Genomic DNA, 25263 nt, shown 5'->3' with positions numbered 1-25263 from the left:
TAATGGGAACTGCAGATGCTGGAGAATCCAAGATAATAAAATGTGAGGCTGGATGAACACAGCAGGCCAAGCAGCATCTCAGGAGCACAAAAGCTGACGTTTCGGGCCTAGACCCTTCATTCATTCTCTCTGATGAAGGGTCTAGGCCCGAAACATCAGCTTTTGTGCTCCTGAGATGCTGCTTGGCCTGCTGTGTTCATCCAGCCTCACATTTTATTATCCACTGAGACGTCAACTGGTCCACTGAGACGTCAATTACCTTGAGCTTTAATACAATTGGTCAATATAGGTCCCGAAGCAAAGGTCTGGTTTGTTAATCAACCAGTCATGGGCGGAATCAGATATCGATTTCTACATCTCCATTGGCCTACTGAATCGTCACTCAAATCCCAGTGTCCTGACTGATCAGCTGAAGTGTCAATCATCGGAGATGCTGTTTCGGAGAGTTTTCCCTGTTTAAAAGCTAGAGTGGAGGATGACGTTGAAAGGTTGTTGGTTACGATTTCAGGAAATTTTCAAATAAAATTCATAATTATTCATACGCTTGGGGTTTGTGGCCTTCCACCTGCTGACGCATCTCTGGTAAGTTCACCCTTTGCGCGCGCGAGAAGGATGCTGCGAATGGACGGGGCCAGGGTGCTGTGGCGGGTAGGAGAGACCGCGGTCTAATATTGGGCCTAGTAATGAGCTGGGACGGAGCCTGAAAATAAAGTGTCATGTTACTGGTTAGTCTGAATTTCAGGATCTTTGGTATCGGTGTGGAACTCAGTCACAATTTGGTCGCCTACTAGACGTTCCTGGGGGAAAAAAGGGGGTTTTCGCTAGTTGTGCCTCGTCGTAATTCAGCTATCTTTGTATCTGTCTTTTTCTCGAATGTTTAAAATTTCAGCATTTCTCTGTTGCTATGAACATGTATCTGTCAATCTGAAGGTTAGTTAAATAAATGTTCAGCGATTTTTGCCTCAGTTCGGGAGCTCCTTGAGATTCATTTTACTAACAGGAGGTGATTTATGGGCAGGGATTCTAATCAAACCTAGTAGTTCTGAAAGAATTTTGAGAACTGCTATCATTTTAATAAGTTTTCCTGGGGAGAAGTGGCCCAGTGGTTGTTGGTGATGTAGGGTAAGATGCTGGTGAAGTGTTAGCCTTAAATTGTGTCTAGACAGCTTTGGTTAATCCTCTACTAAAAGGGGAGAAACTCATTATTATGATGTGAATTTAAAAATTGGCATGTTACAAAAAAAATTAGTTGGGGTGATGGGTTAGAGGATAGTTTCAGGAGATATATCCCAACTATTTTAATCCTTTTTTATTTAAAGCTATATCCTTTTAATGTGACAGTTGAAAATCACTTTAATCAACTGGTTCAGACATGTTATTGGTATACCTCCAGCACACTATGCTACCATTATGCCATAAGACCCCCTTGTTATTGTTGATTATAGTGATATCTTATCTCATCTTATCTCATCTCATCTCTAGTGGCTTGTTTTAATATTCTGGTTTGTGCTTGATGCCTTAATGACATTGTAAGAGACCTTGTCATTCCTTTCTTTATGTCTAATCATCTTTGACTCCAGTTTTATTTTTGAGAATTTGTAGTATGACTGTTCTGACCTCATTGGCATTCTGTATCTTTACAAAAGCAGTAATTGGTTAGTGCTGTACTTGCTCTTGACAAATGAGCATATGATTTTGTAGGAAACTGAGTCATACTGTGACTATATGTGAACAGGTGACTAAATTTGTTCATGAGATGGAATAAATATCTCAGCATATCTGAAGTATGATCTAGATGATTATTGTACAGTTGATGCTCTCCTGTATTTGAGTGCTTTGTGAAGGTTTATATGTAAGGATTTAACATTTTACTTCATGTTTCTATATACTTTAGTGGAGCTTGGTACATTTGGTCTGTTGATACAGCTATAAAACTATGGGGTATTTTCATGCTTCTTCTTTTTCTTTTCTGGCCCCTAATGTATGCTTCCTGATATTTTCACTAGCTCCTTCAACCTTGGATCCTGTTCTACAGCCCACCCTTGTCAGTTTACCCTCTTGAACAACATCTCGCTGTCCAAAACAAAAAGTCTAAGCTGGGTCCGTCTGTCTACTGATTGCTGCCCCATCTGTAACATTGCTTTAATAAAAGCAGAATGCTGGAGAAACTCCGGTCTGGCAAGTTCTGTGGAGAAAGAAACAGTTAATGTTCTGATTCTAAAGGACAATCTTGCTGTATTATTTCTTAACTCTGTTTCTCCTGCCACAGATGCAGCCAGATCTGCTGAAGTTCTTCACTAGTTTTTATTTTGGGTATCTAGCATCTGTAGTACTTTGCTTTCATTTCAGAAGTCACACAACACCAGGATATAGCCCATCAAGTTTATTTCAAATCACAAGCTTTTGGACTGTAGTCCCTTCAGGTGAAGTCAAAGGGGCTGTGCTGTGAAAGCTGTGATTTCAAATAAACCTGCTGGACTATAACCTGGTATCGTGTGACTTCTGACTTTGTCCACCTCAATCCAACACTGGCACCTCCACGTCATGCTTTCATTTCAACATTGCTTTTCTATTCAAGTACCTCAAACTTCAACTTATCTCAGACTCTCATCTCTCTCGTAGCTCTTTGAGTGACCGTATCCAGTCTGGTTCTTTCCCTTCCTGTAGTATTAATTGAGCCTTGGTCAAAATCATGTTTTATGCTCTGGTGACCATTATGTCTTATCTTTTGTTGACCTTTCAACAATGCTTGATATAATTAATTTCTGCAGTGCTAAATATTGCCCAGCTCCTTGGAATGGTCCTTTCATTGTTCCAATCCTATCTATTCTTGTGGAGCAGATGTCCTTCCAGCAGTGGTGTTTCTTCCAGTTTTTAAGACCATTGCCTCCACACTTTATGCTGAGGGTTTATCCTTGGCCTCTTGCTCGGATCTCTCTCAGACTTCTGTTTTTATCATCTCATTTGCAGTTTTGAGTTCAATGTCAGTGTATGTATGAAGGTGCACAGCTCCATCACAACCTCACCATTGACTGACTTTGGGCTGTCAAGTCTTGGATGAGGTACAACTTCTTCTATTTTGATGTTGGAACGATCATAGCTGTCATTCTAGGCCTCTTGGGCACTGCTCCCCTTCCTCTTACTGGGCTGAGTCAGTCACCTTTTTTTGGTTTGACTCCTGGTTGAGCATAAACTCCAGTTGCTCACCATCATAGAGGCTACTCCTACTGTCATTCCCCACTCATCATTTTTCTGCACCCTCCAGCTCAGTCTCACACTGAGGACCCAAGCTCCAGGAAATCGTCATGTCCAAACACTAAAAGCCTGTTTACATTCAGGATGTTGAGCTGATAGCATGGCTGGGCTTTGGAAAACAAAACACTTGTGCTTTTGGACCCAGTGTTTGCATGTGTGAGGTTTTGTGTGGGCAGGAGAGGAGGTGCCAGTTTCCTTTTTGTCAGAATGTTGGCTAGAGGTCAAAGTCTCATTGTTAATGCTGGCCTCTACAAACCTCCATTTACTGTGGAAAGTGAATTATATTGTAGTCTGCAGTAGCTAAAATGTGTTGAATGTGGGAGTGATTTTAACTGGGAGTAATTTCCTAACATTAGTGCAGCATAAAGAGATAACGGAAAAGTGAGTTGTGTCCCTACCTCTGTGCAGGAAGGTTCAGGTTCAAGTCTCGCCCCAGGATATGATGGCAATGAAAGTGTGTCATAACGTATCCAAACAGTTTGAATTAAATTATTGGTTTTTTTAAAAAGAGAAGCTCTGCTTCTGAGCCAATTAATATTTTTGTCAAGAAGAATTTTGTACCTAGCACAGAAGATCATTCATCTGTCCTGGTGTTTATGATGTACAGAGGCTCTTCTCTCTTATATCTTTCTATTCCTTTCTCCTTCATATCCAGCTTCTACCTTTTTTTAAATATTTCTCCTGACATTCTCCACAACAGCTGCTCCCTGTGAGAGCAAGTTCCACATCCTCATTACTCAATGCAAGAGAATGCTCTTGAATTTCTCTTTTTGGATTTGTTAGTGACTGGATGGTCTCCTTTGGCTCCCCACAGTTGGAAACATCTTTTCTACATTTACTGTGTAGAGCCCCTTCATAATTTGAAAGGTCCCTATCTGTCTTCTATCCCTGTCGTCTTTTCCAGAGAAAAGGGCCTCGCACTGATACATCTTTCCTGATGGTTATAACTTCTCAGTTCTGGAGATCTCCTTGTTAGAGGTTTGATTAACTTTACCTGTGTGTGAACCATTCACTGTCTAGAAGCTTGGCATTTAATTTTAAATGCAGTGATCTTGCCGATTTTGATTCGAGACCAAGCAGCCAGTGTGGTGGTTATTTTTACATACTAGTTACTGGCAAATTACTATTTCTATTAAGAGAAAAGAGTAAGCATTGTACTGACACGCCTGTGCCATCCTCTTTCATCCCACATGGCACTATTTATGATTGGTTAGTGAGGTAAAACTGTCTTGGCACAAAAACCAATTGACATCATCCAAATAATATTGTTCCTCTGGTGAGTAAATTACTAAATTATTACTATCATTGAAAATGAACCACAAAAGGAAATAACTTTGTGAATGTGATAAGCAAACATTGATTTAGCATTAGAGAAAACTTAAAACTAAGTAGCTGACAATGCATTGTGATCCACACATGTGTCCCTTTGCTATCCTTCTTTTTCAAGTTCTGCACATTCATCTTCTGAACCCCCGCCCCAATTCCAACTCTCCATTCTAAGACTCCAGCCTCTTGTGCAGCCTAGCCATTTGACAAGTGTGCCTTTTGCTAATTGTATCTCAAGATCCTTCCCTAAAGTGGTCGAGAATCAGAGGGCTTTTTTTTTTAGCAAGCTGTTGATCACTCCAAATATCTTTCCTCTGATTCTGTACCCATTTTCTTTTTTACTCATCTCTCTGTTCTTTGAAACATTTTTGTTTGCTTTTCATCTACCTGATTTTTGTATTAAACATCAGCTGTCCTTCACCATTTCCCCCCCCCCCCCCCATTTAAAAAAAACAGGATAATTCAGGACTGGTGTCATAGTAGTCCTGTATCTCCTGATTATTCTAGAATTCATCTGTTGTTTTAAGATGTAGAAAAATGGGAGATGAAACAAAATTCCGGCAACACAGCAGTCTAGATTCATTATTTAAAAAATAATTTTTATCAGAACCCATGGGCAGTAGAGGGTTTGTAAATGTTCATATCAGCGTCCATGAATCTTTTTGGATATGGAGACAAGGATAGTATTGGAAGGGACTGAAGTAGTGATCAAGTGTTTTATTGGCAATGACGCCAGTAAATACAGAAGCAGATCTGATTTTCTTTTGAGTCAAACTGTCCTGAATGCATCACCAAAATTCAGAATTACCATCATAAGTAATTTTTTTGAGTTGCTTTTCAAAGCAGATGGGAGTAGAATATGGGTGAGAGTGGTAAGGGGTAAACTGAATTGATCAGAGCTTGCTTTCTGTATTTGGGACAATAGAAGTTGTAGCTGGTATAGGTAGCAAGGTTGAGAGGGTGGTACAAATATGGTGGTGAGAATTTTTAGTGAGCAAGAACCACTGCAACCTCTTGATTCTGTTTTTGTTTGCATCTTTCTCCCTTGGCTAATTTTCCTTTACTATCTGCATCACTACATCATCCCTGATGTGTCAGTGATAGTGTGAAATAATGGTTTATCTGGAGATACTGTAAAGTACAGGTGTGTTTTTCACCCATGCTCTTGCATGTTATCACCCTGACTCTCTAACCTGTAAGCATCCTGACTGAAGAAATGATTCACCTTGATCACGCTGGTCCATTGATTGAGATGCTGGGGTATGGCAAGTTGCTCCTCAGGTTGGAGAGGGGGAATTCAGGTTTGGGTTGCTGAAAGTGAAGTGTGTGGAGCTATCTGAACCCACTTTTGAGGAAGTAGCTGACATGATAGGGTGGGCAAAGGTATGAAGTGAGTTGGATAGGTGCAATGGGATGTGGGCCCTTTGTGGAAAGCCTTTTAGCAGGATGCAACATCTACAATTGCTAAAGAAGCTTAAGGTACATGGAATTCTCAGAATAGCAAATTTGGATTTTTGTTTTTTTTTCCCCACAGGAGAAAAGAGAGCAGGAATTCTTCAGTGTGGTCAAAAGTAGGTGGTGTTGTCCCTTGGTTTTCAATTCTTAAACACTTCTTTTTTTGTTGTTCGCTGTCCCTCAAGACTTGTGTCCAAATCTTGTTAGAGTGGTGTCAGAATTTACAGATCATGCCCAAATAAGGAGGCATACTATTCACGTGAACTTGAAGAAAATTTATAAGTGGAGGGCTGGGTTGGAAGGTGCCCTTTGGAATTCAGTGTAAGTAATTCTATTTAGCTGAAGAAATATCAGTAATTTTCCTTTGGAAATGAATTGGATCACTGATGTTGGAATTTTTAAGTTTTTACCATGGGAAATAGAATGTAGGAAAAATAAGATATCAGCATGAACTTATTTGGATCTTGCACTACAGTATTGGCCTCTGTAGAGAAGATGTTGAAGCTTCAGTGAGGATGCGATGCAGATTCACTTGACATTGTATAAAAAAAAGTGACAAACAGTTTTAACAAAAAAAATCTTGATTTATGAACGAACAAAGATAGAAGTCTTAAGAATGTAAGAAGTCCAACAAGCAAGCCTTGCTTGATCAAGTGATAATGGGAACTGCAGATGCTGGAGAATCCAAGTTAATAATATGTGAGGCTGGATGAACACAGCAGGCCCAGCAGCATCTCAGGAGCACAAAAGCTTTTGTGCTCCTGAGATGCTGCTGAGCCTGCTGTGTTCATCCGGCCTCACATATTATTAACTTGCTTGATCAAGATGATTTTCAGGAGGATGAAGGCCTTGACTTTGAATCCAGGAGGAAGCAAATGCTGTAAGAACAAAAGTGGTACCCTTGTGTAGGAGCCAGTTAAAAGAGGGAAATTAATGTTGTAAACTTATAAAAATAGAAGCTACACTTTCTGAAGAATGTTGGTAATTTTGGCAACGATGCAGCTGAGATGGTTCTGGAAGCATTGCACAATATCTTTGCCTAAAGTGCTGTATTGTATGCAATTGAAAAGTAATATGAACTTGGACGGATTCCAAAGAATAACTGGATGTCTCCGACCCTTTTATGATTTTTCCCTCTCAACATTTTCAAAATTTACATCTCTTAATTGTAGCATGTGGCATTAGGTTCCTTTTTAACTTGTGGAATGAGGATAGAATGCTTTGGACTGAGGATAACGAATCTGTAATTGTATGGGAGTGGACAGTCTCTTGAGGATGCTTTGTGCTGGCTGGAGCTTATTCAGTCTCTTATTTTCCACTTGTGTGAATCACGTAAGCTATTTGTATCTTTTAGTCTGAAATGTTCTTTGGTTTTTGTTTTGTGGAATGGACATAAAGTGCCTTTTGCTGTGTCACCAAGGCCCTCAGAAAGCCGTTTAGTTTTATACTAGTTGCTAAGCTGTATTTTGTTAGTTCTATTAATGCTAAATATTGGTGTGTGGTCTAATGCTTTGAGGCTGCCACTTGTGTCTTTTCTCCCTGTTCCAGTTAGCACTTAGTCTGGGTTGGATGGGATAGGCAGGGAGGGAAATGGTAAGTCTGGGGAAACTGCGTTTGTTTTCCTTTGGGTGGGGAAACGTTAAATAGAGGTGTACAAAATTTATGCAAGATTTCAATAGAGGTGGAGAGGGTGGTGGGGGAAGAGAGCGGAGGGAGGGAAACCATGTTTCTCGCGGTAGCAGAGTCAGTAATCCGACAACTGAGATGTGATGAGGTGGAGGAGAGAAGAGGATGGGGGGTTGGGGTGGTGGAACTGGATAGCTGTGTCAGAAAACTGATACTATGGTGGGATGAATGGCAAGCTGCGCTGCTAGTTTTGAAGTTTTACCCCCTCCACACTCCTGTCCTTCCCCCGACACCATCCTTTTTAAGGTGATTCAATATACCTATTTTGCTGAACTGATCTTTTTCTCTGACCTTGATTGGTACCTCCTCATGTGGACCAGTGTTGGTGAATTGCAGGATGAGTGGATGCAGGAATGTTCATTTTACTGTTTTATTCATTCATGGTGTCAAAGTAAATAGTGCTTCTGATGAATATGTGATGTTCAATGTCTTCCTGATTTTTAAGATGCTGATGTCTAATGTACCAGAGTACACTGGTGTTTTGAATGGTCTGGACTGGTCTTTTTGCACTTGCTGGCTAGCATTGTGAGGAGTCTGCAAGCAATGTATTGATTTTAAACGTGGAATATTCCAGCCTTGCTATTGCATTTTTGAAGGTAATGACCTTCAGATGAAATGTTAAATTGAGACCTGGTCTGGTTCAGGATATGGAGAATTTGAGGCCAAATACATTAACAGTGTATCTGAATTGGGTGCCATTCACCAAGCTGCATTCATTGCACATCTCGTGTGTTTAATTTTTCTTGCTTCGTTGCTTATACAACTGAGCTGCTTGCTAGGCCACTATGGGAAGACCTCGAGCATCATATTGAGAGAAGCTGGAGTCATGTATACATCAGAACAGGAATGAATAAGGGGTTGTTCAGTTCCTGGAGGTCATTTTATGTTATGGAAGGCAGCTTGCTCAATCACCTCTCCCCAGTGAATAAAGTTGAGAGCTGCTATTTGTTGTTGGCATCTGTCTGCCAATTGCCCAAAGAGCATCCAGTTTGTGAGGCAAGTCTCCACTGTTCCAGCACACTCCCCTACTCTTCAATAAACCTGAGATCATTCGAAACACTACTGCCTGTTTTTGCACTCATTCAACCATCAGCCCAGGCTTTACTGGTCTATGGCGGCTTTGGTCTACCTGACTGCACATACATTGGCTTCTTTGCAAATCTGAGCTGATCAGTGTGAGTAGTCAAAGTGCAGTGAACTCCCATGCTGCTCCCCACCCCCCCAGCCAAAAAAAAAACCAAGATCTACTGCAGCTAGAAGAAAATGATTAATAGGGCATGAAGCATATTTCTTGCACCTAATGAGTTCCTTCAATTTGGCTGGTGACTGGGGCCTTTTAATCCTGATCAAGATAAATATCCAAACTTTGCACCATCTCTTGTAAGACACTATCACTGTTGTTCCTTTTCTTCTCAATAAAACAGTCTCTGTTCTCTTTTTTTTTCCTCCCTTTTGTCCAACTCCAGAAGTCGCTGGCTCCTTGCTGTGGTGTATTTTGAACGATGATGTCCTCTTTTCTCCTCCTCCTTCGCTTTGAATTTCCCTAAGTATCTTTTATTTAAAAACATGAGCAGTGACAAAACCTTTGGTAAGGAGATACAGCATAGTTGAGCTTAGCTATGTTCTCACCCAAGATTAGATGCCTTCCTGAGCCAATCATAATAATACTTATAAAAATCTACTTTCTCCACAAGGATGTCACTGTCACGGGCTAGGCAAGCTTTTATTGCCCATCCCTAATTGCCCTTGAGAAGATGGTGGTGAACTGCTGCCTTGAGCTGCTGCAGTCCATATGGTGTAGGTTGACCGACAGTGCTGTTAGCAGGAAGAGTTCCAGCATTTTGACTCGGCAACAGTTAAGGAAGGGGCGATTTTAGAGTTCCCAGTCAGGGTGTTGTATAGGGCTTAGAGGGGAACCTAATGAGTGGCGCTGCTGTCATGTGACTGCCTTTGTCCCTCTAGATGGTAGAGGTACTGGGTTTGGAAGGTGCTGTCAGAAAAGCTGAAGTTGAAAGATAGCAGTTCTCTCTTTTTGTTTTTTTTTGTTGAAGTAACCTCTAACTTACTAAATCCCCATGAAGCAAGGTTCCTGCTGGCAATAGCTTCTCTCTTGCTGTCGCTCAGATGTGAAAGCCCTTGTGACGGTACACTGGAGACTTACCAGAACAGTTCCAGTGATGAGGGACTTTAGGAACCAGGTTAGGTCGGAGAATCTGGTGTTGTTTTGAATGGAGTCCTGATAGGAGTGTTGAAGATTACGACGGGTATGGAGAAGTGAACAGATAAGTACTTGCGGGAAGTAAACTTCACCACAGGGCTAGAGTAAGGGAGTGGGGCTGACTGGACAGCTCTGTAGAGAGCTAGCATGGATTTAATGGACTGAATGACTCTGACTAGGTGTTACCTTTTGACATTGGCGAAGACTTACTACCATAATCAAGTAACTGGTAATAATATCTGCTCTCTTTTCCCTGTGTATACCCTGTAAAGAAAGGAAAAAAAATAAGAACTATACACAAGCTAACAAGATGTAGAAGCTGTTCACACTGAACGTGGTCTGGCATAATCTGTTAATGCGCTTCTAATAGGGTTTCCAAGTACAGCTTGAGCTGATGACGCATGTTGAATGTTTTTCATCACATTTTTCCTTTTATAACCCAAGGGAACATGATGGTATTATTTTTATTCTGCAGTTGTTGCTAGCCTCTCCCATTGTTTCACTCAAAACAGAGTGAAACTTTTCATTGTAGAAGGCAATCGGAGAAGCGAGGCTTTGTGTTACTGCGGCATAGCCGGGAAGAATTGGGGAAAATGTTTACTTTGCCCAAATTCATCTCTACATGTTGGCTTACTTCCAACCCAGGATATCTGATGCCATTAAAATAACGGATGTGCACCGTTGTGCGGCTTGCTGCTGTACTACATTAAAGCTGCATTCTGCTCCCATTTACCCTGAGTCCTCTGTTTGACTGGAGAGATTAGTGTTAAGATCAGGAGTTTTTTTTACAGGACTGCAAATTAGTCTTTCGAAAAGAACTTCGTACACAAACATTGTGTTTTCCAGAAAAGTTGTCTGAAATGGTAAGAAATTCCTAATGTAGCTTTAATCTATGCAATGGAGTCTTCGAAACGATAATTGGGCTTCTGTAGATTTGGGAGGGGGGAGATGTGGCGAGGGAAATCGGGGAGACTTTTGGTGGGGGTTGAAAGGAGTAATAGTAGTGGAATGAGTGGAGTTCGTGTGTTGCACTCGACTTAAGATGGATGCACTGTGGCAGGTCTGTTTGAAGTTACGATACCCAGTCCAGTTAGAATCACTTCTTCCTTCAGGTTCTTTTTTTTTGAAAGGGTTTCAGCTACCTAGGTGGGAAACAAACATCAAATGTAAAGCTTTTGATGTGCTGTTTTGTATGTTTACTGTTCAGCTTCTTGTATTTTTAATGCATTTTATACTGCCTTTACTGATGGACTTCTTTATCCCAGGCAATGGATTTTATTGCAAGTAATGCCACCACTTTTCTTTTTAGCAGAAACTCCTGAGGCTGTTGCAGTATGAACCATGGGGTATGACGTCAATCGGTTTCAGGGCGAGGTGGATGAAGATTTGATTTGCCCAATTTGTAGTTGGGTTTTGGAAGAACCTGTACAAGTGAGTAAACTAATAGTAAATTTAGGTGGGTAATTAATTTAGGTAACTAATATTGTTAGCAACTCCTTTTGTCTGTCCAACTGTCTGTGTCTCTCTCTTTGGGCTCTATCCTATTGTTTACTCCCTACCTCACCCACCTCCCTAATTTCTGCATATAAATTGACGTTTTCCCAGCCACTATCAGTTCTGAGGAAGGGTCACCGGACCCAAAACTTTTGTTTTTGTTCTTAATTCAGGTGGGGTTGGTTGTGCAGAGGGATCCCAGATGGTCTTGGTGTCCAAAGTTTCTTAATTTGCAACTTATTCAACTCAGGATGGGGGGTGGGTGCTCACAACTGTGCCTCGTTGTGCAAGTGCCTTTGTTTCAAAGGGAGAAATTAACACAAGGTTTTCAGAGGAGCACTGTCCGCATCAAGATGATTGGAACATGCTGGCACACCTCATCATTTTATCTGAATGCGCCTTGTATTTCTTTTGTGATTTTTGATGTTGGTTCAGAGCAAAAGGTGTCAATGGGAATTTTGACTGAGAATCAGGAAATGATGCCATCAGATCTCCTTGCATGAGTGTGATCTATTGATGCGGGGTTGGAATGACTGCAGCTGTACTGCATCAGAATGCTGCAGGGTCAAGAGATTAACAGAATGCTTCATACATTGCACAGCCAGATAAAATCTTTTCGAGTTTTAAATAGCAAATTGTGATTCTGTGAATTGAGTGGCTGTCAAGTTCCAAGACTTGAACAGGCACAAAAACATGACAGAAAGGGAGAAATTGCTGTTGCTTAAGATGTGCATTAGTTTTGTCAGCATCTGAGGAGAGAAAAGAGAGTTTAACTTTTTAAGCGCAAACACACTGACAGATCTGAACTATAGATAGGACAGCTTTTCCCTGGTACCAAAAGCAGTTCCGGGTGACAATGTACGTATAAATGCTTAGTCAATACAGTGACAGCCACGGTGCCTTCCAGGCAGGATTTATAAGACTTACTGAGTTGCTTTATTTAGTGGGTGAATAAGTCATATGGCTCAAACAACCTTTCTGGTCTTGGGCAATAGCAGAGATACTCCATTTTGTCTCTGTGTGCCCCTTAGTTAGGAAGGGGGAAATAGATTGGAGTTCCTGTTGTTCTCTCCCCCCCCCCCCCCCCCCCCCCCCCCCCCCCCCACCTCCCAAACCTCTGGTGGAAGTGCTTATTTGTTACATGAGACTAAAGCTGGGATCAGCTGGGCTGTCAAATTGTTTGCTGATACTCCCTTGCGAACCTCGCTGCCTACTCCTCCCTCCTATTGCTTGTGTTACGAACTGTATGATTTCAATCTGACGTTACGGTATGTTTGTTTGTAAGAATGCAGTCTCTCTCGTCTGCTTATTTTCTGCTCTGATTTTCAGTGATTTTAGGGGAGTGTGTAAGTGTGCATCTCCTATTGGCTAGTTGGACGATTCATATACTTTTTATTAATAATTTAGTTGGGGGAGGGAGCTAGTATTGCATCAGCAGAGGGGAGCAACATAATGGACTTGACTGAAGGCAGTGTTTCAGAAGAAGCCCCTGAGCCTTGTCCCACTGTATGAATTGGTACTGCAGTGCTGTGGATTGCACTGCTGTTCAATTGATTTGTTTTTGTTGCGTGCAGCAAGCTCTCTGGATCTTTGGCAATTTGTAATGGTTTGAAGATATGTGGAACTCCATGAATGGCATGTAAAGACTTGAGAGAGAAGAAATAGCGGCAGGAATTCATAGTGCGGTGACAAGCTAGTAACCACGTTATTTGGATTCCAAGAATAGCAGCCAAATAGGAATAAAGAACTTAAAATGCCAAATTGCTACAACCAGCTTCTCTGAAAAGAACTCTAGTTACAAGTGCAGTCATGAGAGCACAATATTCATGTAAATGTATTAGACTTGCTGTGTGACATACTGAGTGAAGGGGAAATGTGGAAAACAAGCCTTTGTTTGCAATGAGGAAGTTTTATGGTATTCCCAGGTGAGAATATTTTCATGTTTTGAGGTTTGTATCTCTTGTCTTGGGATACAGATTTGAACCGAGAAGGGAAGGCAAAGAGTTGATGTGTTTTAAGAGGCAGTAGGATTTTTAATTAGCTCCTTGAATTTGATATCTGTCCTAGTTTGCTAACTGCTGCTGTATATTTTTAACCTGGTTGAGAGGGTTAACCCTATTTCAACTGGATAAATGCTGGTCTGAAAACAGCTTGAAGATGAGATCGACGGACCTCCTCCTCTCTCTGAAGTTCTTCAGTCATCTCTTGCGGTTCCCCCTTCTTTTACCGCACCCCCCCCCCCCACCTCACTATATAGTTCTGTAAAATATAATTTTCAATTAGTGTATTATTGATTTTCCACTAGTTTATTTACTTAATCCCAATGAAACAATGCGTCATAGATTTGATGGGGCACCTTTTAAAAAGATTACGGGAGCAACTGACAAGCTCAAAATGGTACTTTGATACTGACTGCATCGTTAAAAATTGGCTCCTTGACAATGCCGCAGAATTTTTTTAACCTTGAATTTGATTAAAAGAACTTCACCACTGGCCAGTGTTCATTTCCATACTTGGGAAAATTGTGTAGGGGCAGTGTATCAAGCTTGTTCCGCACAATCTATTCTTGGTGATCTATGCATTTCTTGATCATGTCGTGTCGATTTACAGCCGTGCATGCTATGGAAGCAGATCTGATATTATTGAATAGAGCCTGAGTGTGCTTAAATTGGGTCACCACAAATTGGATTCCCAGATGACTTGTGCTGTTTTGTTTGTTTATTTTCTCTCTCGCTCTCGGTTAATTTAATTTGCTGTCTCCTCTGCTCTCTCTTAGGCACCACACTGTGAGCATGCTTTCTGTAATGCCTGCATCACCCAGTGGTTCTCCCAGCAGCAGACCTGCCCAGTGGATCGCAGTGTTGTTACTCTAGCCCACCTTCGACCTGTTCCCCGCATCATGCGGAACATGCTGTCCAAACTTCAGATCACCTGCGACAACGCCAGCTACGGCTGTACGGCTGTGGTGCGGCTCGACCAGTTGACCTCTCACCTCAACGATTGCGAGCACAATCCGAAGCGACCTGTGACCTGTGAGCAGGGATGTGGGTGAGTTTCCTACAATGAAATATAGTTGAGCTTTCAAAACTGTGTACCCTTTTTAAATAATTTAGGTAAATAAATGTAAGACATGGTTGTTACTGAGCCACATACCTCAGAAAAGGCCCAGGTTTGTGTTGAGTTTATCCATCTTTCCCCAAACCCGTTGGGACGTGCTACCAGTTGTCTTGGCAAAGGGCTGTCTAAGGGAGGGGTTAGAGACTGGAATAATCTGGCTCATGCACGATGAATGGTCACCTGGGTAACGTACTGATAACCCAGTCGTCAGGGAGTTGAGAAGAAATGTCGTCTGTTATTTACCTTTTTTCTTTGTCTCATGATTTGACTTTGCTTTCTGTAGTCTTCTAGAGTCTTTGGGTGGCTGTAGAACGTCTGATACTGTTCTTAAATTGTCGTGCTTCATTGACCCCAGAAGACAATGATAATCAACTAACATCATAGCCATCTCCTATCCTGAAGCTGTCTGACGTCTGGCTTTGCTTGCTCTTTCCTCCAAGGATCGTTTTGTTGCAGTTAGAAACAGGAATGCTGGCCTCTTCTCCCAATCACAACCCATCCAGCCATGACAGATCAATCTCTCTGCCCTCATTTGGCTGTCTTGGCTTCAGCATGATTCATGATACAGGATGAACAATTTAGATGAAGAGAGTTTTTTTTAAAAAAAACTCAGGGATATGATGACTATAAACTGATTTCTGGATGTTTCCTTAGCATTGTAATCCATTTACAGACTCCATTGTCATGGAAGATTTACCCATTTATTTCCCTCCTTTTTATTTGCCATTCTCCATAAGTGAAGTGCTGATCATGGTCATGCTGGCCAGTGAAAGTGTCTATCAGTAACAAGCTGGCCATTCAAGGAGATGAGAATCTGTGACTTGAGTGAACTTGTGATGTTCTCATGCACCCTTCATTCAGTAGAAGGGTGGTGCCTAGTCATTTAGCAAGTGAAAACTTCAATCTTTTTGAAGATGCTTCCATTTTGATAATTGAGATGTTTCAACTCTCATAGTATTTACTTCTGCATAGTTGAGTTAATATTTAACAAGATTTGTTCTTGGGGAAAATATTGGATTGTGATTATAAATAAATATTATCTAAATGTTTTTTCTTAACATTCACTAAGAAATTGTTTTATTAAAATAAATAAATTATTTGATCAGTTTGGCCTCATTAGTAAACCAGGGTTTGCTTGTCTTGTGTAAATTACTGTTTCGAATGAATACATGATTGTTTGCTCCTGTCAACATTCACTATGTATGGTATAACTGGTAGAAAATGATAACACGATTATAGTGATTTAACCTAACTTGACATTTAAAAAACCTCCTTTGAAGACTTAGTTTATGTGGCGCATATTCAGCTACTGAGCTGAAGAGAAGATAATAGTCTATTTATGCATGAAACCAACTAAGCCTGCGCATATTAAACAACTTGTGACCAGCACTACTAATGTTTTAAAGCAGGATTCTCCAGTTTCTCCAGTAAAGTGCAGTGAGTGGAGGTTAGCTGCATAATGCAAAGTGTACAAACACAGATATAAGAAAAGGCCAGCAGGTCTATCAGTTGCACCAGAGAACACAATAATTAAAGACATCTTTCCTTCTCTTGATGCTCTCTTCTCCTCCCAAAAAAGAGAGAACACACAATCTCCCAGGAGAGACACAAAATTCTGAAGAAACCCAGAGCCAATAATGAGGAAAATGTTCTCAATTTCTCTCCCAACTCCCTCCGGCGTTCAAAAAATTTGTCAATCTTAAGGGTACGCACACTACAAAATTTAAGTTCTTTCATTCTTGGGCTAATTTTAAAATGACAAAAGACACCAATTGGAGAATATATCTTTTTAGTATTGCTCAGGGTGTTTCTACTGTTCTGCTATTTGACCTTGATCATCTTCCCTTTTTGTTTTTTTCAGATTAGAAATGCCTAAAGATGAACTACCAAACCACAACTGTACCAAACACCTTCGCACAGTGGTACTTCAACAACAGGGGAAAATCGCAGAACTGGAGAAGGCTTCAGCAGAGCATAAACATCAGTTGGCAGAGCAGGTGGGTGCTTGCTGGCACCTGGCCCAGCAATACTAGCAAAATGTTAACCTGGGTGCTGTAAAGGATTTGACTTTCCATATTGACTATCTAATATCATTATCATTGATCATGTAAATGCCCTTCTGCTTTGACCCTAGAGAAGCGCCAATAAATTTTTTTTAAGCTTAGACCTCACTACTTAAAAGGTTGGCCTGTAAAATGGGCATTGTTTGTATTGGCCAAAACTCACCAAATGTCTCAAAAATGGTTAAGGTCTGTTTCAGAGTTGGTAGTGATTGGGGTGGTAAATGTTCCTTTTATTTTTAGCAGAAATAGCTGTACTTATGATATTGTATGAATGAAGTATTTTTTCTTTGGAAAATATGTTTAGTTAAACATAACCGTTCCAAAATGTGCGGTGAGGTATTTGGGTTGTTTGGTGAAGGACCTCTCCTTGGGTATGTCGGAGTAAAAATTGTCAACTGTTGACGTTTAGCTCAATAGGACTCCTAAGTCCTTCCTGCATTTAACCACACAGATGAGTTCTGGCTTTGAGGAGCCTAGTTGTATTTATGCTGCAACCAAGGCAATTGCACCTCATGTCAATGTTAAAGCTGTGGAGCAAAATCCACTCTGGGTGCGATCTGACTCTTTGAGCAAATCAGAGCAAGCTTCCTCGAAGGAGGGATCATTGGGAATTATATAAGAAACCTGCTCAAATGTGTTTACAGCTAGTTTGATTTTTATGTGGTATCTTCCTGATAAAGGGAGTTGTAAAGTTTGCAAAGTGGAGCATCGAAAGCAACATGTGCTTTGCAGCAAGTGGCACTGTGAGTCTTCTGTGCAGTGCCTTGTTCATGATGGAACCATTAACCATGCGCACAAACTAAATCTCACTATTACAAGTTAAATTTCAATAACTCGCCTCCAAATGAAAAAGCTCTTGCAATCTGTTTGCATATCCATGAGAAAAATGGATAAATGAAATGTTTTCACTTTTCTAATAAACAGCTCTTATTGAAACCAACATTCTTATTGTGCTGTCTTGCTATGCTGGCTACCTCATTTGCACATTTGCTCTCTTTATAATGTGGGCACCATATGTAGTAAACTGCCTGAGATCTTGAAGACTTTGGGGGCTGCTGCTTTGTTAAACAGGAGAAGATGATTGTGTCTCTGAAGGGTAGGACTGCATTGCCTTGTGTAATACTGAGTTATCAAGGCTTGGAAGGTTTGGCTCAATAGTTTTTAATAGTTTGCCTTGACACTGAGATGAGTCATGGGTACCAACTCCTGATTGTTATCACTGACTGGTGATTGACAAAACAAGCTCATGGGCAGTGACTTGACAGGAAGTCACTTTTTTTCTCTTGAAGATAAATAAAGTCCTTGTGACAAAATGCTCGAGGTCTGCTGACATTTGCAACCACAAAAAAGGGAGACGGTAGTGGAGAGAAATTTGGGGGTTGGATGAAGTAAATGGGAGGTGTCTCCAAAGCATTGACAAAGGCATGTTTGGCCTATTTTGTGTACTTGCTTCTGACCATGATGTTTTTGGGCATTTTCCTTGGTGAAAATATGTCTCCCCCCGCAAAAGAAAATTTTAAAATAAGCTGGTAATACTCAGCAGCTCCGTCAGCATCTGATTAAAGGCAGATTATTGACGATCATTGATGAACTCTGTGTGTGTGTGTTTTCCTTACTTTGCAGAAACGAGACATTCAACTTTTGAAAGCGTACATGAGGGCTATCCGCAGTGCAAACCCAAATCTACAGAACTTGGAGGAAACCATTGAGTACAATGAGATCCTAGAGTACGTTTCTGTTCAGTTTCTTGTCCTTTTTTCCTTGTGCCTTACACCTTTCTGTGACTAAGTAGGGAAACTGTTGACTTCTTTCCAGATCTTGGCTGCTTTGTAGCCAGCCACTGTAAGATATTCAGGAGTTATGGGCAGTCCGTGCTTTGTAAGCTGCTCGCAGTCTTCCAGTTAATTTCCTAAATATACTTGTTCTGTATCTGTGACCTATATTTCTGCAGAAGTTTAGAATGTAGAGCATTTAAACAGAGGTTTTTAAGCTAAATTAAGATACTGAAGTAGGATCTATTTAGACTTGTATCCATTCTTTAAACCCAATTTTAACAGTCTGTCGTTGCATAATTATGATCCTATATAAAGCAATCGCTAAATCTCCCGGTAACATCTTGGATGTTGGCTGTGGCTCAGTAGCATATGATTGAAGATGACACTCTCTCTAGTGTAGTACTGAGACCCCATCCATCCTCTCAAGCGGACACACAAGATCCCAAGGTACAGTTTTGAAGAAGAGAGGGGAGTTTGCACCAGTGCCCTGGCCAGTATTTATCTCTTAATCAACATCAGTAAAAGGGGTTATCTGATCATTATCATGTTTCTGTTCGTGCGCAAATTGGCAGCTGCATTCCCATATTACACCAGTGATCGTGCATCAAAATACTTCATTGGCTGTAAAGTGCTTTGGGATGCCCTGATGTGTCACAATGCGCTATATAAATGCATTTTTTTTCTATATGCAGAAACTGTAGCATAAAATCTAGGTCAGCACTCCCAGTGCAGCACTGAGAGAGTGTGGCACTTTTGGAGGTGCCATCTTTTGAATGAAATATTAAGTCAAGGCCCTCTTGGGTGGGTATAAAAGATTCCAGAGCAGTATTTGAGGCGAGGTGTTCTCCCTAGTATTCTGGCATCAATGTTTATCCCTTCAACCAGCATTGCTTACAAACAAACTAACTGGGCATTATCTAAGTGCTGTTCGCAGGAGCTTGCTGTGCGCAAAAACCACAAAGATTGCATTGTTTTCAACATTGCACCAGTGACTAGACTTCAAAAAAAAACATTGGCTGTAAAGCACTTTAGGAAGTCCTGAAGTCTTTAAAATCTGTTATTGTCTTAATTTAGCAACTGTCTTTATAATGTTGAGCAGTTGATCACTTTGGAAACTTCTTTCCCAATCATTTCACAATGCTTGTGTCCATGAGCTAACTGCAATAGTTGTATCAATGATTTGGGTGCTTTAAAGGTAAACACTTTTTTGTTCAATCATTTGGAGGGCTGAGGGGATGGTTGGTGGTGGGGGCACTGAAATGACTTATCGCGGGAACTTGTCTAAAGAGCAATAAAGAGGAACCAAGAAGATGAAGTTTAAAAATATTAAAATTATGCATGTGTTCTAGAGTTTCTTATGTATAATGCATGCTGCTGTTATAGGTTGCAGAGGGGGCCACAAAGGAAAGGTGTGGGGTCAGCACGGCATTTGTGCGTTTTTTGTTTTTTGCAGTGTTCTACCACCCTATAGTCCAGAATATTAAGTGTATGTGTCAAAGATACTACTGTTTGGATGAGATATTTAACAGTTAAACTGAGGACCCGTCTACAGCTTTTTTTTTGAGAGTCTGTAACTGGTCCCACTGATACAATTTTGAGGAGTGGGACAGTTTCCTGCTGTCCTAACCAATATTTACCCTGACATCACCTTTTTTTTTGTTTTTATTTAAAGGTAAATGGGGCATTTGGTTATTATTGCATTGCTGTTTTGTGGGATCTTGTTGTGCGCAAACTGGCTGCTGCATTTCCTATGTTACAATATCTCCTAAGCTTTTTAGAAAAAAGTACCTCACTGACTGGAGGACTTGGGGATTTCCTGAGGTTGTGAAAAGCACAGTATGAAAGCAAAGCTTCCCCCCCCCCCCCCCCTCTTCTTTCATGTTCCCTGTCTATTTGGCTGCAAGCCCTCACCATCTTTTAAAGAAACCTGGAAAATCTAAATTTAAAAGTGAACTGAGTTGCATGCAGGGAACAAGTATTTTTTAAAAAGATTTTTTGTAGTGTCTGCAACATCCTATCGTGCAGCCCTTTGAGCTGAAATAGAATGTGATCTCCATGCAACTTCCCAGCTGTGACAGGGTGCTTGTCTTCCCCTCTCCCTGCCCTGTGTTGTGCCCCTGGGTGGGTCAGGAAGCAGTCATATGCAATCTGTTATTGCAACACCTGTGCCTGGATAAGGATGTGAAGTTGCAAGGAGGAAAGAAACTGTGTGCTCTATTCATCTGAATTTGTAGGACTTAGTTGACAGTAGTTTTGTTTATTTTATTCAATAAAATGCACACGTTACCTGAATGGTATCTTCTGTATTGTAGGTGGGTCAATTCATTGCAACCTGCTAGAGTAACCCGCTGGGGTGGCATGATCTCCACCCCTGATGCAGTTCTGCAAGCAGTCATTAAGCGGTCTCTCATAGACAGCGGGTGCCCAATGTCCATAGTCAATGATCTCATCGAAAACGCACACGAGAGGAACTGGCCTCAGGGCCTGGCCACTTTAGAGACTCGTCAAATGAACCGCAGGTACTACGAGAACTATGTAGCTAAACGAATCCCAGGGAAGCAGGCAGTGGTGGTGATGGCGTGTGAGAACCAACACATGGGAGAGGACATGATCATGGAACCTGGTCTGGTGATGATCTTTGCTCATGGTGTGGAAGAAATCTTTTAGAACAAACAGTGTGTTCCTTTTTGTTTGAATGAAGTTCATAATGAGAAGAAAGCAAGACTTGGCCTTGCCCTAACTAGAATATCTTCAGTGGAAAACGTATTCTGCAGAGTCTTCACATCTATTTGCATTATGGACTATTTGACCAATGGCTTTTATGCAGCTCAAAAGCTGGCTTAAAGAATGAGAGCTTGCAGCTTACAGAACACTTGTCACAACCATTTTTAATTTATTCTTCCAAGATTAAAAGACTAAAGGCAAGAAGTACAATTCTGATGTCCATTCCAGTTCCTGCTGCCACATGAAAAAACTAGCATTTGTGGCACTATTTCACCTTACTGGTAGTGGTTTGTGTTATGCTCTGATACCTGATTCACTTGTTTGTTTGTTTCTTTGCCTTGTTGCAAACAGAAAATAGTGGACAATATTTCTATTGTAGAAGCTGCTGCTATACTGTGGTCGAGTGTAGGATATAAAAGTGTTTCTGTGATTGTTTTGGAGGAAAAGTCTTTTCAGGTTGCTCTGTTTGAGCAGAGCTCACAGACAAACTTTAAAACAGATTTTAGTCCTGTATGTACTATACGGCTTAACATCCACTAAAGCAATCAAAATGACTCTGATTTGCTGCAAACAAAACTGTCAATGTTCAGGCATGATTAAAAATGGTTTTTGCAAGACCCAAGTGGGATGTGGGGTAATATGTGGAACGTGAATAATCACTTGAAGTGTGGTTTACTAAGTGCCCAGTCAGGGGGTGAGATGAATTGAATTTGCAACTGCTACAGGGCATTGCAATTGCATTCACTTTTTTTAATTTGCTTTGACCCTATACCAATATTAATCACCTTTTAATCTAAATCCTACCTTCTCTTGGATTTGCCTTGAACTGAATTATTAACCTTGATGTCAAATGACTTCTGAACAGAGTCTTGTGCAAGAATGGCCAAAATTGGAGTGATGTGCCTCCAGTGGTGGAACAACAAAAAGATTTGGCCTTTTTTAAAAATAAATGATCCTGTAACTAATCCTGCTTTTAAAATCCTGTAAGTATTTTATTGTGTGATGTAGTCAGGATGCCATCTTGATTTTGAAACACCCTCTACAAATACCTGAAGAGGTGTGTGTGTGTGTGTGTGTGTGCGCGCGCGCGCGCGCAATGGATATCGAATGCATGATTGCCGGCCACAAAGTTACAATGAAGGCTGAGCTAGTACAGGATTGCAAAAAAAAACAAAAATGAAAGGGATAGTAGAAAGCCCAAGTATAATGTGTACGTTTTTAAAAAGAAATGTAATTCACTTGGCTTTGTTTCAGTGGAACTGACTGAAGTAGGTATCAGTACTTTAGTAACTACCTAATACTGGACATTTTAACTGACTTCAAATGGGAGCTATGCTTCCCTCCTGTCCCTGCTCCAGCTGCAAATTATTATACTTTGACCCAAAGCAGCCAAGAATAATCAGACCAATTGCCACTGGCAAGAGGTTTTGAATATGGTGCTTCAAATCCTGACTTGAGGGGTAAGGGGGAGAATGTTGTTAATCTATACATTCTAGTTAGAGTTTATGTTTGTACATATTTCGATTTAAAATCTTGCTGTTCGGGAATTTTTTTTGCTTTGTCCACAAATTGGTAAATTCTCTCCCTCAGTATTCAAAATTTGAAGTTTACAAAAACCCTTGCAAGTGTGAAACATGGTTTAACCTTTCGTTAGGGTTTGAAACTGGGTCTGTGGGATTGATTCAGTCCTGGGCAGTTGTTTTTTTTTTTAAAAGGTGAGTTCAGATCCAGCAAATCTTTATCATCGTCCCTTGTGCAGTTCCTATGCCTTTCAAACTGTAGGGAAAGCTTGTCCAATATTCTTGAATGTATATCATTTTTGAGCACAAATCTAGGATTATATTGCTTGAGGTTTGTTTCAGAAGGCTAATAATTACATTATTTATTTTGGGGTTTTTTGAGGTTAAAAGAGGACTTTGTGTTTAGACAACATGAAGGAATACTCTTTCTATTCAATTTGGGGCTGGACTCAGGAATGTCATAACGTCCATCCAAGGAAGTGTCACACTTTTTTTTTCTCTCTCTCTCCATGGGATCCACTGAAGTGTCTAAACCTTGTGCCACCTGGATTCTGTGTTGAATGTTATTCAGCAAGCTAAAAGCTAGTTTTACGTCTGATTTCCGGTAATAATCAGTACAGATATTATGTCCTGCATCGTAAATGCTCTTGCAGGGCTTAAAATACAAATTTATGCACCAAGGTTTGTAGTAAACGACATGACTGTGACATTCCCCCTGCACATCGAGGGACCTCATGACCTGTTATTTTTCTACAAGCGACTGGTAATTTAACTGCAAAAATGTGTTGAAGACTTGCCTCTCCAAGTTTAAGTTTTTTTTAAAATAATTGGTTTGCAACATGTGTTACACAGTCCCCTTTTTTTTTGGATGTTTCAGTTTGGATCTCAACGTGGCTTGATGTTGCTTACAAAAATGAAACCTCCAGCTGGGCTAGGTACTCATCTGGGTGGCCATGGGCAGAAAGATAGTTTCTGGAATTATTGTCTGGTTCTGCTTTTTTTTTAAAAAACATCTTCTGTACATCCTCCCTTCCTGAAATTGATCTGTGACAAAAATGATTGTGTGCCCTTGATTAAGATCTGTCCTCATGCAGTCAGAAAGGATTTGTCTTTAAATCACCTGGTAATGTGCCGAAAGCTATAGTAGTGATGACAGCTTACAAATAAGTCTGTTTTCATTTTGAGTGCCAAGTAATCTGCCTAATCATAAAGGAGCTCTTTCCATTTCCAGCTTTACATCCTTGTCTTTGGGACTAAACAAAGCTACCTGAGAATATCCTCATGGGAGATAATCTATGTCTTTCTCCCTCTTTTTGTTTTGAAATTTTCTTCTACTCTATCCCTCCTTTCTACTCTCCTTCCTCCTCTCCTGCTCACACTCTCTGCATATCCCTGTCAAGGAGGAGCTGGTGGCCATCTGGTCCCAAATTGCTATTCTACATCTTATTGAGGGGCTTTTGAGGGCATTCCAGATAGGCTTGATCTTTTTGATTTTTGATACACTTTCCAGTTATGGTCATTGCTTTAAAAGCAGTTAGCAGTAGTACCCCAATGTGTTTTGTCCCTCCATAACCTGAGGATGCTGAGGTCAACTATAATCTCTTCAATTGCTGTCCAGTCTGAGATTGACTGACTACCTCTGCTCAGAGCAGAAGTTTAATTTCTTAGTTACATTGGGGAGGAGGGGTATGGAAATCATCTACCTAGCCTCTCGGACCTTTTTAAAGTAACTTCCAATGTGATAGATGGAAAAGCAGAATTTGGTCACTACATTAATCCTCTCGGAACTATTGTCCTGCAGCAGCCAATTGGAATAATTATCTATTGGATAATATACATAGAAAATCAAATAGTATTTTAGAAACTGTTATCTTGCAGTAAAACAAGCAAACTTATATGAAGTGTTTTTTTAAAATGTTGCTCCAGAAAACAATTCAGTGCTTTTTTTTTTAAATTTTATAAAGCTGTGTATTGTCTCACTGTGCGTGTCTTTTTAAAGTGAACCTGATTACACTACACAAGTTTATTTTGTGATTGGAGAATGTTTGCAGTCCAGAATTGACTCCTGTAGCTGATTAGTTGTGATGTATTTGAAAAGCTGTGGCACTTGGTATTAATGATGAACAAAACACTTTTTTTTTCATAAATTATCTGTGAAATAAAACTCATAGTATGTATTTGGTCTTTGTGTCCTTTTTTCCCCCAATTTGCGCAGTGTCTTGCACTGTCTGCATATGTGCTGATCTTTATTTTCCTATCTCACCACCTGGCTTCCAGTACGGTTTGTCCTCTCTACTTTGTTCACATCCCTCAGCCAGGACAGTCAACTCCAGCTGAGCATGAGGCTAGTTACGTTCTGCACTATGTTCTGGTGCATAGTTTTAAATATTTATACTTGCCCACCAGAGCAACATTGGCCAGTTAATTACATACCTGATTGGTTTGTTTGTCTTGTCAGATTCTTGTGATGTTCATCTGCTGAATGTTAGAGATTTTATGCAAAGTTGATAATTGTACAGATGATGCTGAACTAAAGCTCAGCTTAGGCAGTACAAAACACAATATCAGTGGATGTGATGATAGCTGCACCGACCTGTAGGAATTGAACAAAATAGCTGCTGTCTGTATGC

At 40.6% G+C, this 25263-nt stretch overlaps 1 protein-coding gene across 9 annotated transcripts in view; it reads left to right on the top strand.

Moving 5' to 3' along the window:
- Positions 1-24810, top strand: part of rnf41 (ring finger protein 41) — a 39208-nt gene extending 14398 nt beyond the window's left edge. The window contains exons 1-6 of one of the 9 annotated variants that reach the window (XM_059643424.1): positions 535-582; positions 11253-11371; positions 14211-14482; positions 16413-16548; positions 18238-18341; positions 20702-24810. In XM_059643424.1, the coding sequence (XP_059499407.1) occupies positions 11282-11371; positions 14211-14482; positions 16413-16548; positions 18238-18341; positions 20702-21056 (957 nt within the window). In that variant the 5' untranslated portion in view covers positions 535-582; positions 11253-11281 and the 3' untranslated portion in view covers positions 21057-24810. Of the gene's footprint in view, positions 1-534; positions 583-618; positions 726-10393; positions 10804-11249; positions 11372-12636; positions 12703-12887; positions 13360-14210; positions 14483-16412; positions 16549-18237; positions 18342-20701 lie in introns of those variants that run through there. The other 8 variants (XM_048523407.2, XM_059643428.1, XM_059643425.1 and 5 more) reach the window with 8 other exon arrangements.
- Positions 24811-25263: the final 453 nt, after the last annotated feature.

This window comes from Stegostoma tigrinum, chromosome X, assembly GCF_030684315.1.
Source record: "Stegostoma tigrinum isolate sSteTig4 chromosome X, sSteTig4.hap1, whole genome shotgun sequence".
In the NCBI taxonomy this organism is placed as follows: Eukaryota; Metazoa; Chordata; class Chondrichthyes; order Orectolobiformes; family Stegostomatidae; genus Stegostoma; species Stegostoma tigrinum.
This window is presented reverse-complemented; position numbering and strand designations above follow the sequence as displayed.